The sequence below is a fragment of the Passer montanus genome, unplaced genomic scaffold (genome assembly GCF_014805655.1).
Source record: "Passer montanus isolate IOZ18808 unplaced genomic scaffold, ASM1480565v1 scaffold27, whole genome shotgun sequence".
NCBI classification, from domain to species: Eukaryota; Metazoa; Chordata; class Aves; order Passeriformes; family Passeridae; genus Passer; species Passer montanus.
The window spans coordinates 4,036,293-4,051,302 of NW_024367372.1; the positions used below are offsets into that span (position 1 = coordinate 4,036,293).

The window sequence follows — 15,010 nt, forward strand, 5'->3', positions numbered from 1 at the left end:
CAACAAGGTTCAGAACTTTCACAACTGGAAGACACCCATGTGCTAAGCATTATTTATCACCAACTTTTTAAACTCTGTGGTACATCTGGACAGCAATAAATCAACCGAGCTTTTTGACTAGGGTGGAGATCAGGATCTTTCCACAAGCCTCCTACCCCAAGGAACAGGGCAGATCTTAGGGGGGAGGAATGACAGCCTTGTGGTAATGCCTCAGGCAAGTGGCCTGGCCGAGGTGACCTCTGGGGGAGCACCACATCACAGGTACACTGGCGAGGGAAGCCACTACCACAGCAAGGTAAAACAAAAGCATTGGACACATTTCTTTGCCTACTGCAATCCCTTCAAATCACTTTTCCCATCTTTACTCCTCACCTCACTACAAGCCTGAGCTGTGCACGCTCAGGAGCAAAGAGCACACTTTTATTTAACAGATGTCCAACCAGATCCAACTGAGGAGGCACTGGCCTCTAATGAGAACTTGTAGTTTTAATGGATAAAAGTAAAACCAGGCAATTTTATTTCTTATGTGCACAACAGTCAGAATTTCAAACCCTGCTTGAAGCTGCTGAGCCCCAAGCAGAGCTGGCAGCTGAGCAGCTCCTTGTCATGCTGGATGAAGAGAAACCACTGCCAGAGGCTGCCAAACTGCAGCAAAGCTCTCAGTCTCAGGCCCCTGCAAGGAGATGAGGTTTGAAAAGCTGAGGCTGATGGACCTGCCCAAGGGCAGTGCTCAAACTGAGCTTTTCTAGCAGAGACACAGCACCAAGTGAGGGGAATCACCCAACACTGCTTCCTTCCCGGGTGCCAGAAGTCAAACTTGGAAGCCTGGAGCAGGTTTGATCTGAACTTCAAGTCGCCTTTTGAAGATGTACTTGTTATTTTAATCAGATAGCAGAGGCAATACATTCAAAGACTCATGAAACTTTAAAGTCAGACTTCCTTCCCTAAAGAAATAGTCACACAACCAACACTCAATTTTTATGAGCTGGTAGAATCATCGGTTAATAATCTGAGACAGAAACAGCAACGTGAATGTGAAAACAGGGTCAAAATTCCTGGTCAGCACCAGGAATTTCACAGTGGCAGCCTCACCTCTTCTAGAAGCCTCCACCATGACTGAAATTAGGGTACCACTTTGTGATACACTCACTCTGAACCACCTGTGGCCTACTACAGACAAGAACACTTCAATTCTCTACATACTCCCACCATGTTTTACAGCAACTCTACCATCCTATAGCTTTGCTATGACATTCCATCACTTCACTGCCCCTATCAAACACTTTTTTGGGTCATTTATTTCCTAGTTTTCCTGCAGGAAGGAACAGGTATGTCTTGCTAATCTTTACCTCCTGGGGAAAAACCAAACACACCCAGAGATTTTGGTGGCAGACTGCAACTGCCACCAAGTCTGCTCTGAAATGGTACTTCATGGTGTCACCAGTCAGAGCAGCCAACACCACAAAAACCTGCTTCAGGCAGAAACCTTCTGGTCAACAGAGTGACACGTATCAGGGTGTGCTCACAGCAGTTACACAAGGAGGCACATGCCTGCACCAGGAGGAGCAGATGTCTTCCTGAGAGGGTACACAGGGATTAATAATCCATCTTCCAGGTAAATGGGCATTTTGGAAATACAAACCTGGTTTAAACCCAATGGAGAACAGATTTTCTTTTGGACAAAATAAGCCAGGAATAAACCTGTCTCTAAATTTAAAACTGTAGGTTTGTCTTACAGCAATAAAAATCCACATAAAAGGGCACTTTGAAATGCTCCATGGCTTTATCCCATTGTGCTTGTGCTGTTTGCCACAGCTGCTAGTGCCCAGTGACTCACTGCCAGGGCCACATGCAACACAGGGCACTGCAGAACAGAACTGCAGCTCAAGGCCCCCCTGCTGCAATCACTCAAACACAGTCTTTGCTTTTATCCAATTCAAAGTTCTGCCAGAACAACCTGACTGGAAAAAGCAGCTCACTGTGCACAGCAGCCTTGATCTCTCAAAACTTCTCATACTGAATCCAACAAAAAAACCCAAAACCCAAACCCACTCTCGCTTTTCCTGGCAGACAGCTGTGAAGGGCAAAAAAATCCCCAATCTTAACTCCAGCCAGAGTTAAGGCCAAAACCTGTCACACACCATGTCATACCAGATTCCGGATTTTGATGGACCAGGTTTCAATTTATCCTGCTTCTAAAGGAATCAGACTCTTCAACACTGGTATTTAAGACAGCCACTTCCAGAAATAAGCAGGTGAATTTTGGGGACCTCTGTGCTCAGGGTGCCCCTCCCTCCCCAAATGAGGCTGGAGCTGGACACTGCTTGGCCTGTGCACAGCTGGACCCATGGTAATAGCCAAGCTCCTCAGGACCAGCACACATCAACTGCAGCAGTACTAGCTCCTGCTGCTTTAATCCTGGAGTTGGAGCTGTTAAAAACCACAGGAAAGGAAAAAATCCAAGCCAAAACCCAACTCATGTATGATTAAAACAGAAGTTTCTTTTTTTAAAAAAAAACAACAAGCTTTCAAAGATCAGTATACAGACAGCTGTCCTGCTTTAAGAAGCTGGCAGCTGCACACTATTGATTACACAACACCTGCTTCTTGCCCAGGTTTCAAATCTCCACTGTTGGAACAGCATCTAGGTTAAGGTGGGTTTTTTTTCCTCTCATTCAAGAGATTGTCATTGTGTGATCAGCTTCGCAAATTTCATTGAGCTGTGTCAATACTTACTTGGAAAAGCAATAAGGGGGTTGAATCACAAATGAAGATTGACCAAAACCAAATCCTTTATTTCCACAACTGTATAAATGTGCTCCAAGTATGTGTCCAACACAAGTTAGAAAAACAAAATAGAACATGCCAGTTGCAAACTAGATCAGTTCACCGACGTGCTGACTCCTTGGTATTAGGCTTAGTTACACAAGACCAGTCACAGTAAAAAGATACATTTTAGAGTACAAAGTAGCAGGATGTTAAGCCATTTCAGCTTGTGCACATACAAGTCACACTTCTGGCAGAAAACGCAGAGAAGTTTGCATTACTACGCTGGAAGCTATGTTGCATCACTTTAAATGGCATCAATATCGATATCATCATCTTTATTGTTTGCAGGCTTCACAGTTTCAACTTTAGGTACACTGGCAGTTGTGGAGTACACCACCTGTGGAGACAAAACACATCCTTTAGTTACAGCACACACTACCATTAAGCACTGGAGTAATTCCAACACCCAATCACCCAACCATCCTCCTGACCACGGCCATGGGAAGCAGCAGCATCTCCTACTCAGGAGCAGAATAATACAATGGTGGGAGAACAACCAACCACTCCCTGTGTAAAAACACTCCCACAACCAAAGCCAGCTGGAGTGTAACCAACTGATCTTACAGAGGCCTAAGCTGTGAGGAAGATGGTCAGTTAGTCTTCCACCAGGTTATCTGACAAACACACCCCCCACTAACTCATCTACAACATGAGACACGATGCTTGATACCTCCTGTCAACCTTGCACTGCATGAGCTGCTACAGTGCTGTCACTATAGAATGGTACAGTCTCGGGCTACCCAGGTGCAGTTGCATTACAGTGATCTCATGCAGAGATCTGACAACAATTAGCAACACTTAACAAAGCATTGCAAATGGAGTGTTCCTCTTGTTCCTGCACAGTAATACCCCACGTAATCCATTTCAGAGTGCACCAGGACAAGGTTACAAGATTTAAGCATGCAGGAACAGTGCAGCCTTGGAGCTGCTGACATTAATGAGCCTTTCCTACCTCTATGTTTTCATCTTCATCCTCTTCTTCATTACCGGAAGATTCTTCTTCAGCTTCCTTCAGCCATTTAATAAATGGTTCTGCTTTGACACGGATTTCTTTGGCAAGTTCCTTTGAAACATATTTCTTTGAGGCCTGAAAGACAGATACTTTGTGTAAACACTGAAGGAGTTTACACCAGATTGTACCCAAATACTGCCTAACTGGCGCTCTAATCTTACCCACTGCCTTCCACAGCCCATTTTTGTGAAGGAGGCTTCATGCTGCACAAGCTACACCAGTATGGAGAAGCCAGATGCAACAGGCTACCTTCAGGTATTTAATTGCTACAATACATTACATACTGCCCTTTACCTTTTCTGCCCAGCCAAGGATGACTTCTTCTTCCAGAAGATCTGCATCATACATTTCCTTCAAAATATGTGGTATTTTTGAAATAAGCTGAGACTGATGCATAGCTACCACACACTCAAAGCCATGGAGAAGGTACCTCTGAGCTTTCTTGTTGTTGTGGCAGAACTAGAATTGTGATAAAAGAAAAAATGATTGAATGAGCTTTTATACCCTCTCTCCAGACTGAATAAGAGTGCAGAAGCAGCTCTACAAGATGGCAAAGTTTACAGTAATTCATACTATCTCTTCCAGCAGCTCCCCCCAGCTAAGGAGAAGATTAAAAATAAAACACTACAAAAAGTCCTTCCCCACAGTACTAAGCAACTGCTACAAAAAACTCCTAACAGTTGTCACAATGAGAGCAGAAGAGATGGCTTACACGAAGGAAGTGACGTCTGTATTTCCTGATTTGTTCACGAATCTTTTCGTCAAAAAGGACTTCAGTGAGCACAAGCGGGCCCATAGCCTTTACATCCAGTCTCTCTGCTTCTGCTACAATGTCTTTGTCAGAAGTATCGATGACACCTTCTTCCTTCTTTTTCTAGGGGAAACAGGCAGAGAAACGTTTTAATGCCACTTAAGGTCTGCATTAATACTCCTTGCAATCGCCCCTTCCCACTGCTGACAGAGCCAGTACTTTGCAGAAGTACTTTAAGCAAGTTGCTTTCAGTTTCCTTACAAACATTCTGTACAATTACAGCTGAGTGATTACATCAAGCCAACAACCAGAGGATAGTTACCTTTACAAAATCAAATAGTAAGTTGACTCTCTCTTCTATAGTTCTTTCCAGGTCTTCACTAAGTGTGAGGTTCTTCGCATGGTCACTGATTTCATCCATCCTACGCCTCTGGGCTTCTTCTGTTGTGTCCTCACCCCAGTCATCATCATCCTCCTCCTCCTACAATACAAAACCAAAACAAGACATCCACACAATATTACTGCAGGCTTAGTATTACATGTGGATAGAAATGATAGACTTGACAGCATCTTTATAAAACTACAGAAACGTTTATAGTGCAATTTGCAAGTCAAAGACCATCAAAACAGTGCAAACACACAAAGTAATGGAAGCTAAACCTAATTCTATAGCAGTTCTGCAGTTCAACCTTCTACCTAGTACACAGAGACAATCCAGGTGCCTGAAAAGGAGTGATAAAGGATAGGCAGCTTTCACTGAGAAGGAGCACAAATGCTGGTACTGATGAGCTGATAAAGATGCTATAGAGGAAAATCAGGGACCCTTCTATTTCAGCACTAAGTTCTGGATACAGTAAGACTTCTAGGTGAAATGTTGACCAGCAAGGAAGGCCAGTGACTTCAGAGGTTTTAAATCTGAGCAACACACCACACACCCTTATCTCCCCACTTTCCCTTCTACTTACCACAACCTGTGGAGGAGTAATCTCCTCTGGTGGTGGGGGTGGAAGTGTCTCATTGCTGGACACAGAACCATTCTCTTTGTCCTTGCCTTTTCTGTTCTTCTTCTCCTTTTCTTTCTTTCCTGTACCAGTGTCACCACTTTCTGCAAGTGAATTTTAATGTTTTGTTCTATGAACTAGAGCAAACTACAAAGTCCCTGCACCTCTACCAAATCCCCAAGTGGGTTTGGATGCTTTCATTACTTGCAAGTTATGGGTAGTACCCATCCCCAAACACACTCAGGGAAGATGTACATTTGGTGGGGAAGCCCCCAGCTGCAGTCAAAGTCCTGTTTGTCACCAAGATTGTCCAAGTCTATATAACAGGTGACCTCACAAAGCAGAGACCCCTGGAATAGGTTAGACTTTTCTACTCTAGCAAGCTTAAATTGCAGCAGGCAACTAAATGCTTACTACAGAGTGTTGCTTGCACAGATTACAGTTTGTGTTTACTACAGTTTTTACTTCCTGCTCTGACATTTCATGCTGACCTAAAGGAATAACTGCCATGAGCTACTGCTATCTACCTTCCTTCCTTGTTAAGTTTTGTCCTGCACAGGCAAATCCAGCTTTTACAGAATAGCTCTACTTGGGAAGGACACATTCTAAGGAGGAAAGACATTACCAGCACAGCTCCTTCATCTTGATCCCCAAACACACTCTAGGAGTATGCTGGTGCCTTTTTACATTTCAATTAGATGTGAGCTATTGATTTTTCTACTTCCGTAATACCACTAATACAGAAGTTCTCTTTATCCCAAGAAGTAAGGAAAGGCACTTACCAGGTGGGTTTTTGAGAATGAACGTGCAGAGTTTATGGTTTGTGTCAAGCATGCCTCGATAGCCACAGGCTTTGCAAGAGTTACCTATAGTTTGTTTCTTAGGATTGACATGCTGTAAAGAGAACAACCACAAGTTAATTTACTACTTACAGAACAACTGCATTAAAGCCCATTGTCTATGTTTTAAGCCAGAGGTTTAAATACTTTGTATCAGCCTCTAAAGACAAAGTTTAGAAGTAGCAATTTATCCCAGAAGTTACCAACTGTTAGAGATGTAAAACCTTCCCGAAGCACACAAGAATGTGTACTTGATTTTCTGTTCAGAGATACTGAAGTCTGTTAACTCTGCACTGCTTTCACCAATGTCTGACACAGTGTTTCCATCCTGTCATTGTTAATGCAGACAGAGCACTCACCAGATCAGTTTCAGGATTCTCACACTCAGGACAGAGAACAAATTTTTTAATGAATCCATCCAACATGTCTTGCAGCTTATTCGCCTCATGAGATCCATTGACAATGTAACGGTCATTCTTAACATCAAACTGGGTCTGTGCTCCCAGCTCACAACCAAAAAATTTGGTAGGATCTGTAAAGGAAGAATTATAGCCATTACCACATACATATCTTTGCAATACTTAAACAGCAAATAAATAGGCTACTGATTCTGTCTATTATTTAACCCTGAGATAATCACATTTCTTTCTTACAAATCTTTAAGAGTACTAATGCTTTACTAGCTAATTTACACTACCACTTCAAACAGAAAAGCAGTAAAAAATGCTGTGTCATTCCACAATGCTACTTACACGTTGGAGGCCGATTAAGCGCCTTTGCAACGTCAACCATGTTGACTATAACTGTCTTGATTCCATTTCCTTTGCCCTCCACCTAAAGAAGACAAGTAATATTTTAAGGTTAAATGCTTGCAACAGAGAAACCCAGTGTGCATTTCCCATTTAACTACACCAAAATTCTGTTTTGAAGTGCATCTCCTCCCAAGACCTAATGTGCACTTAGTGTGGACTGAAGGAGCAGACCCCCTCCCTGCCCTGAGTGGCCAAGAGTTACCATGACCTCTCTCTCCCCTCCTGGGAGAACACTCCCTGCTTCCAGCTGCTGCTGAGGAAGTTACCTTGGCAATCAGACGGGGCATTTTGTAGCGATAGAACTGATCTGAAACACTGCGGTTGACGTTGACAGACATTTTGCCTTATTAGTAGCTTTATCAATAAGATGAAGAGATCTTTGATTGCAGTTTTTTGGTATCTTCTGTCTGGAGAAGACGGGATGACATAAACGACTGCAAGAGTTCTCGGTCTCTGACATGAAAAAATTTTCGCCACTGAGGCTGTAAGGTTCTTGCTTGTACGCTATGTTTCCCCAATACAGGTACCAGTGGCTGCGCAACAGCTCTGCAAGTGTTAACACACAAAAAAATTAAATTTAGCTTAACGTACATCAATCCACTCTTGCTATAAGGCTACATAAGGGATGACATCTAGGGTGAGAAAAAGGGAAAAGTACATTTGTTAGGCTATGGCTTTCTTCAACCTATGGAACTAAAATCCATCCTTGACTTGTACTGCTAAGGAACTTTTCTTTAACTGCACCACAAAGCTTTCCACCCTCTCTTACCACCCTAAAACCACTGAACAGCTTACAAGTACTTTTTTTATACAATTAACTCCAGCAGTTCTGGGATCACTAAGGAAGGGCACACTCTATTTATTGTGCACACCAGTGACTTGCACCATAAGGGTCACGTGGCATGGTTTCAGGCTGAAGGGCACAGGAAATCAGGAGAAAGATTTAGAAATCCATTTCAAATTCCACATCATAGCATGAACCTATCACAAACTGAAGTCTGCCAAAATGTTGCAAAATACAAGATGAAGCAGCAGCAATCTGTAGCCCACCACAGTTTCTACATGGCTTACCAGTTTTTGGATCGGAGTGGAAAAAGAGTTGAAAATTACGTAATTCTCCCTCTCACTTATGGATTCTCATAGCAGCTTCTGTTGAGTTCTGACTTAACAATAAGCCTGATAAAGTCTGACAGAAGTTGCTTCACTGTAGAAAGCCTAGCAATGCAGAGGTACAGAGCAGTGCAGCAGCTTTTCCAGTTGATTTTTTCTTGGGGGAAAGGGAGGAGGGGGAGGAAGGGGAAGGAGGATGAATCCTATTATTAAAGTTGCCTTGAGCAGTATTTATATATTTAAATTAACACGTGCCCCTATAATCAGATCTAGGAGTACTTAAGCCACAATTGGATGACTAAACAGGCAACCCTGACTACAGAGCATGGCTATTCTGACGCGTCATCATGTTGTTATCGTTAATGACAGAAGCGTTGACACATTAAAAAAGCCTTCTTAGCATTTATGTGGAAGAGCGTGCCTATGGTGCAACACGATCCGAGTCCCTCCGGTCAGGTTTAGAACTTCTTTACACAATAAGAACATAAATCTCTACGTGCCTTGTGTTCTACATTAGCCCTGATACAATTTTACCCTTCCTCAGCAAAAAGCACACCGCGGACTCCGTTTAAAACACACCATTTCCATCCCCAGGATGTCTAAAAAGATCCACCGCGTAACCTGACCACGTGTTCGAACAAATGCTGAAGAAGCAGCTCCCTCGGTGACCTCGTTCCCAGAAGGAGCGTACCGTTTTTCCCTCCTTCCAGAGCGCAGCATTTGTCTGCTGCGGGCTGAAGCTCCCTCTCCTGGTCCCTACGACACCTCATCCCAAGCACCACCCCCCCCACACGCCGCACACGGAGGAAAGAGCGGGAAGGCACACCGACTCCCTGCCGCACAGCGCCGCGTCCCGCCCCGCTCGCGGTGAGTCATAAATGCAGCAATTAAGCACTGAGTCAGCGCCGGGAGCCACGGGGGAGTCACCCCCGGCCGCGCATGCGCCGCGCCGCGGCACGGGGGAGCTCCGCCGCCCCCCCCCAGCCCGGGCCGGCCCCCGAGGGTCCCCCGGGGCCGCCCCTCGGGAGCGGGGCCGAGCGCCCCCCGCCGCGGCCGGGGGGAACTGCGCCGCTGCCCGCTCCGCTGGAGCGCGGGAGGCGCGGCCCCGCCGCCGCCATCTTGTCTCCTCGCATGGCGGCGGCGAAATGCAAATAAATAAATAATTTAAAAAAAGATAAAGCCTCACCCCCCCAAAATAAAGCAAATAATAACCCCACAGCTGAAGGTCTTCTGCTTTTAGAGTTGAATTTTGTAGTGCGTTTTTACGTTGTTCGTTCCCCCGGCCCCCTCCCCCGCCCCGCATTGCTTCTCTTCGCCCTCCCGTCAAAGTCCCGGACGATTCGTTACACAAAACCTCTGCAAATATCCACCGTTCACCGACGGCCTGAGGCCCCGGCCCAGCACAAACCGCCCGCCCGTCCGTCCCCCCCACCTCCCTCACCCGCCCTAGCTCACTAATAGCACTCACCGTTTTCGTCCAATAAAGACATAAACCCAACGCTGCTCGCCCCGGGCTGCGACGAAGCCGATTGTGAGAGGAGAACAGGGCCGAGGGGGCGCTTATATCCAGACGGAGAGGGAGGCGGAGGCGGACGCCGCAGCCTCCGGGTCCCGGCGTCCTGGGGCGGGCGGTATCACCAGGGAGAGCGGTGCCGGGCTATCTGCGGGCAAGACACAATCAGGAGCATCGTTAGCGGCGGCACCTGTGAGGGAGAGGGAAGAGGAGGGGGGAAGAAGAGGGAAGGGGGGAGGGAGAGGCGGCGAGAGGCGCTCAGGAGGGGCCGGCGGACGGGACCCGGCAATGGCTGCCCCGTACTCACCTCTAGAATGTTCTCGCTCCGACTGAACAACGCCAGAGCTGGGATCAATCAGCCAGCGGTGCGCCCCGCCCCCCACCATCGCCATTGGCTCACCGCTCGCCTCGCAGCGAAGCTATTGGCTAAAACCTCGCCGCTCCCCTCGCCTATTGGTCAGAGCTGCTATCAATCAAAGCTTTGCCTCCCTCCCCCCGTGCCCTCCCCCTCGCCAGTGCCCCAAAGGACATCGCGTCTACAGCGACCGAGTCTCGCGAGAGAGCGCGTGCGGGGGGGCCGAGGCCGGGCCGTGTGCGGCGGGGCCGGGGCTGAGGGGGCTGAGGGGGCTCCCGGGGCTGAGGGAGCTGAGGGGGCTCCCAGCTTCCCCCCGCCCCTCCGTCCTGCCCGGTGTGCCCAGACTCTGCCCCGGGGGTGGGGGCGAGCTACTCCCTGGAGGGCAGTGACCCAGTGCTTGACGTCTCAGCAACTATGTTACAAGTAATAATACAAAGAATTTAAAGCAATTAAGTTGCTGAATAAGTTATGTTTTTCCTGCGCAGCCGGCTTTCGGGGTGTGGGGAAGAGCCTGTTATTTAACTCCGGTGTCACAAAGGCTCGGCGTTGGGTGGCTCTGGGTGCCCGGGCTGCCTTACAAAGGATGACACAAGTGTCATATGCATGCACTCTGTTCTTAGTGGAAAATGTTGCCAGCCCTATGCAGCTGAATTGGGACCCTGAATGAAATGCATGTCTATATTTATTTTCACGTAAAAAGCAGGAAACTTGCCTCCTTTCTTCCCTGTTTCTTGTTCTTTCCCATATTCCATCTGCACTCCTCCAGTATCAGAGGAGTTATATGCTTTGGATATTTTAGAGTGTCAATAATATTCGAGTGGCAAAGAATTTTTTCCTGACTCTGTGAATTGAGTGGGCACCCAGCTCTGTTACCCCTATAAACTCTGCAGCAGAGCAAAGCTCCTCAGCTCGTCACTGTCTTACTGAGTAATGTTGTAAAGCTTCTTGAAGGCTCCGTGGGAGTACAGAGGAAAAGAGAGTGAGCGACAATAAAACTAGTAGTGACATTAAATGATGTTACATACTCTAAATCTCTTCCTGCCTGAAGTAAGTTTTGATGTGTAGTTTTTCTTCCTGGCTTTGATAGCACATTGGTGTGGTCAAAGGAGACATCCCTCCTGTTGAACCTTGAAGTACATGTTGAACATTTTTGGTCTGATATGCAGAAGAACTGCACACAGGAAGGTGGCTAATAAATGATGTTTTCTTAGAAGTCAGGGAAGCAGGACTACTGCCACTCCAGCAGCACACAGTGACAATAAAAAAGCTTGTTTCCTCAGCTGGAGCAACCAGGGAAAAATGTGCACATCTTTCCATCAAAGCCCTCATTGTGGCAGCTGCCCTTGCTACATGTCTCCTTGCAGTATGTGGAATAGCTGGTCATTCCAGCCAGGACAATGTCCTGTAAAACATCATGGAATGGTTTGGGTTGGAAGGAACCTTAAGGATCATCTAGTTCTAACCCCTCACCATGGGCAGGGACACCTTCCACCAGATCAGCCACATCCAGCCTGGCCTTGGACACTCCCAGGGATGGAGGGTCCATCATGTAAGTTTGTCTTGGACTTCACTATCAGCATTTGAAAAAGGTAAAAATTCTTCAGGATATGTTAAATGTCTCCTTGATAAATGCACGGCAACACTTTCTGAAATGAGAGAGTATGTCAGGGCAAAATAAGGAAGCATCTCCAAAGTATGTGAGGCTTGGCAGTTACCATGAGGGGAAAAAAGTCATAAAAAATGTGAGGCAAGAAAAGCGCAGCAGAAAATCCTTTGCTGTGAAACTATGTGGCACATATAACTTGCTAAATGCCTCCTGCCTGTGGCTTTGGCTTGGGATTACAACACCTAGGGGGTTAATAAATTACAAGTGTTAAAGTATACTGTTGCCAACTACTTAGTGAGCTGCTGGGAAAGAGACCCTGGCTTTGGTAGTTTGACATTATGAATAAATCTGAACTCTTACAATTAATAGCATAAAGAAAGATAGTTTTTAAATATAGTCTATAAATGGACAAAAGCTAAAGAGGTACCTTTTAAGATGGTGTTTGTTCTGCAAAAAGCAGGTCTCATCCAGGTGAAGTCACACGACATTCTCCTGGATTATGCAAATCAGAGGAAAATTGTGGATTATTGACTTCATGGTGCCTAGTTGTTGATTTTTTTTCCTCAGTAGAAAATTCCTAAACATTAAATGTTGGATTCTGAATATTTTTTACTGAATCTGAATATTTACAGTTTGTTCATTTTAATATTTCATGGTATGGACAAGACAGAAAAATATTTTCTCTTCTCCCCCTTTAAAATGTCACAGTTTCATGAATCCTGAAGTTCACAGTTCACATTGCTTGTGCGACCTTCAAAATACACACTGCTTGTGTACTTTGCATTTTATTGACAGAAACTGTGCAGGTTTTATACATAATTTTGTAGATCCGACATTTTAAACTACATTAGTAAGTCAGGTTTTGCAAATGGCTTAATGTCTAAGAATAGAAAATTTTCCACAGTTGAATTTAGAGTGCAATTCCTTATCACAGAAATGTATTATTATTGCTGAGTTCAGCCTTGAACAAACCAAGTTTGTTCCATGTTGCCTTAGCTGGTTTTCATTAGAAATAACCAAGAGTCAATGACTGTGACAACGCAGCAAAATCAAAGCTCTGTTGAAATTCTTAACATATTTCAAATCTTCAGAATTAGGTTTGTAATCTGAACAGTTACAATGTGTCCTTTTAATCCCTGATTGCCAACTTGATGTCCTTCCGTGGTTTATTCAGAGAGTTTGTCCTCCCTCAGTGGTGCGGCTGGCTGCAAACACAACCCTAATTCAGCGCCCTCCTGGTAACCTTGGCCTTGAAGAATGTTTTGTCTCTGCTGTGTTTTCTCCCAGTGGCTGGGTCAGAGCTCCTCTTTCCTCCAGTGCAGGCAGGAACATTAGCACCTGAGTAAGGGATTCCTCCTCGTGCCATCTTCACGGCTTTGGCTGTAATTTCAGGAGATGGAAGGAGGGCCAAGCTTATCTATAGTTACGTGGAATAGCAATAGCCTTTCTTCCTCCTATCTTGGCAATGTGTAGAGAAAGTTTAATTATTTACCTGTCAGGTTGGAATAGGTAACCTTTAGGGAAGTGTGGGTCCGAAATCCATCGGGATTGACACTAGACATTGATCAGTCACAAGGGCAGAGGTAAATTCTGGTTTTTTTACTGTTCAGGAGCTTCAGAGTCATTTCTGCCTGGCACCTCACTGGTCATCTTGGGGAGGTTCACTTTGTGAAATGCTTTTCTTTCCATGCTCTGTAGCACCATCATTCCTGTTAGCTATTTTTAGTAGCTCAGGAATTCGTAAACAGAGAAAAACATGAGAGCAAGCGTGTGATGTTAGACACACATATAGCCATTATTTATGGCAGTTACTTTTGTTGTTTCTATTACTATGCAGAAATGCTAAAATCTCCCAGCTAGTGTTTGGGTCTGAGCGCTCTGAAAGGGCTCAGTGTCAGCTGACAGCATGAGCTCTGCCTCAGATCTGGTCTGGTCCCCAGTGAGGTTCCCTGTACCCTCCCTCTTTCTCTTCCAGTGTATATCTGCCTGTACAAGGGAGTCACCACAGCAAGGAGAGGCAAACAGCTTCTCTGCACAATACAAACTAGTGTTTGATAGCAGTGAAGCCCCTGCCTTGAAAAGCTATCTTTTCTCTGTGTGTCTCAGCAGTAAGTGGAAATGCTGGTGATAGGAATCAGGGAAGCCAGGCTTTCTCAGTTTGTCCAGGTAGCAGCTTTGGCTATGGGCCTAACTGGCAACCACTACCATTATCCTGCAGTTGCATGCCTGTGGTGGGCAAATCTGCCTGCTACATTTGTATGGTTGCTGAAAGAAGTGGATGTGGAAGATAAGGAGTCTCTGGGAATACAGCTTCCAGCTGAGAACATGCTATCAAAGCTACCTGCCTGTTCACAATGCCCATTAGTAACCACTGCATTTACATTTCCCTGCTTCTTGTCATTGCCAAGCTTCAGACATCAAGATCTGCCTGTGTGTTAAGTTAAATCTCTCTTCTAGTACCATTTTAGCAACCTGCACTTCTATTTCCTTAAAGGAATTGCTCAGGCCCTCTGCAGCTGTTGTGCTTTGCCAACACCTCCACAGATTAATCTCCCTTCATCCTTTCTCTTTGGCTTCTGATGACCTGGCAACCAGTACTGTCATTATCACTATAGATTTTCCAGCAGGTTTAATTCTAAGTAGTAAAAAAGGGTAATGATTACTTAGAGTTACCTTTTTACTTTCTGCTTTTCCTAAGGGAAATGTATGGTAGCCCCGGTACTGAGAACCTATCTCCAAACCTCCTCCCAGTCTGGGGACACCCTGGACAAGTGCTCTCACAGCCCTCCTCTTGTGAGCCAAAATGTGGCTGCTGTTTCTAGGGGTCTGCACTGCTGGGTGCACTAAGTTTTGCTCATTTCTTCTGTCCATCTGAGCTCGGAGCAGTTTCTTTGCTGTAGAACAATACAAGGGCATTGCTGGGAGAGCCGAGCTTTGGAGGCAGTACTGAGGCCCATGTAGGAATTAAGTTTGTGCTTCTGCTGGCAGCTCTAGGAAGAGGATAAGGCATCCCAGATGCTTGGGCTGAATAGAAAGGAAAAGCCAGGTTTGAAGGCAAAGGAAAATTTTGTGTTCTCCGAAACAAAACCTTTGAAGGTGTTGCCTGGCTGGTTCTGTGCATTTGGAAACAGACAGACACATCACAGAAAACATTTTTTCTCCTAAATCTGACTTTAAATTCC

General features: G+C 45.5%; 1 protein-coding gene and 1 non-coding gene across 4 annotated transcripts; both read right to left on the reverse strand.

Annotated features, from left to right (window-relative positions):
- Positions 1-2,768: 2,768 nt before the first annotated feature.
- On the reverse strand, positions 2,769-10,295 carry EIF5 (eukaryotic translation initiation factor 5). 3 transcript variants are annotated; one of them, XM_039712485.1, is made up of 13 exons: positions 10,175-10,295; positions 9,823-10,015; positions 8,316-8,511; positions 7,511-7,790; positions 7,185-7,266; positions 6,792-6,964; positions 6,376-6,487; positions 5,558-5,697; positions 4,915-5,073; positions 4,554-4,715; positions 4,136-4,300; positions 3,782-3,916; positions 2,769-3,166 (listed from the first exon to the last, which is right to left on the reverse strand). In XM_039712485.1, the coding sequence occupies exons 4-13, from the start codon at positions 7,580-7,582 to the stop codon at positions 3,074-3,076; spliced, it is 1,293 nt and encodes a 430-aa protein (XP_039568419.1). In that variant the 5' UTR covers positions 7,583-7,790; positions 8,316-8,511; positions 9,823-10,015; positions 10,175-10,295; the 3' UTR covers positions 2,769-3,073. The 3 variants fall into 3 exon arrangements, with proteins under 3 accessions (XP_039568419.1, XP_039568418.1, XP_039568417.1); XM_039712484.1 differs by lacking the exon at positions 8,316-8,511; XM_039712483.1 differs by lacking the exons at positions 8,316-8,511; positions 10,175-10,295 and having other exon boundaries at positions 9,823-10,118.
- On the reverse strand, positions 5,899-6,022 carry LOC120503918. The gene has a single exon (XR_005627892.1). It is a non-coding gene; the product is annotated as a small nucleolar RNA SNORA28 (small nucleolar RNA).
- Positions 10,296-15,010: the final 4,715 nt, after the last annotated feature.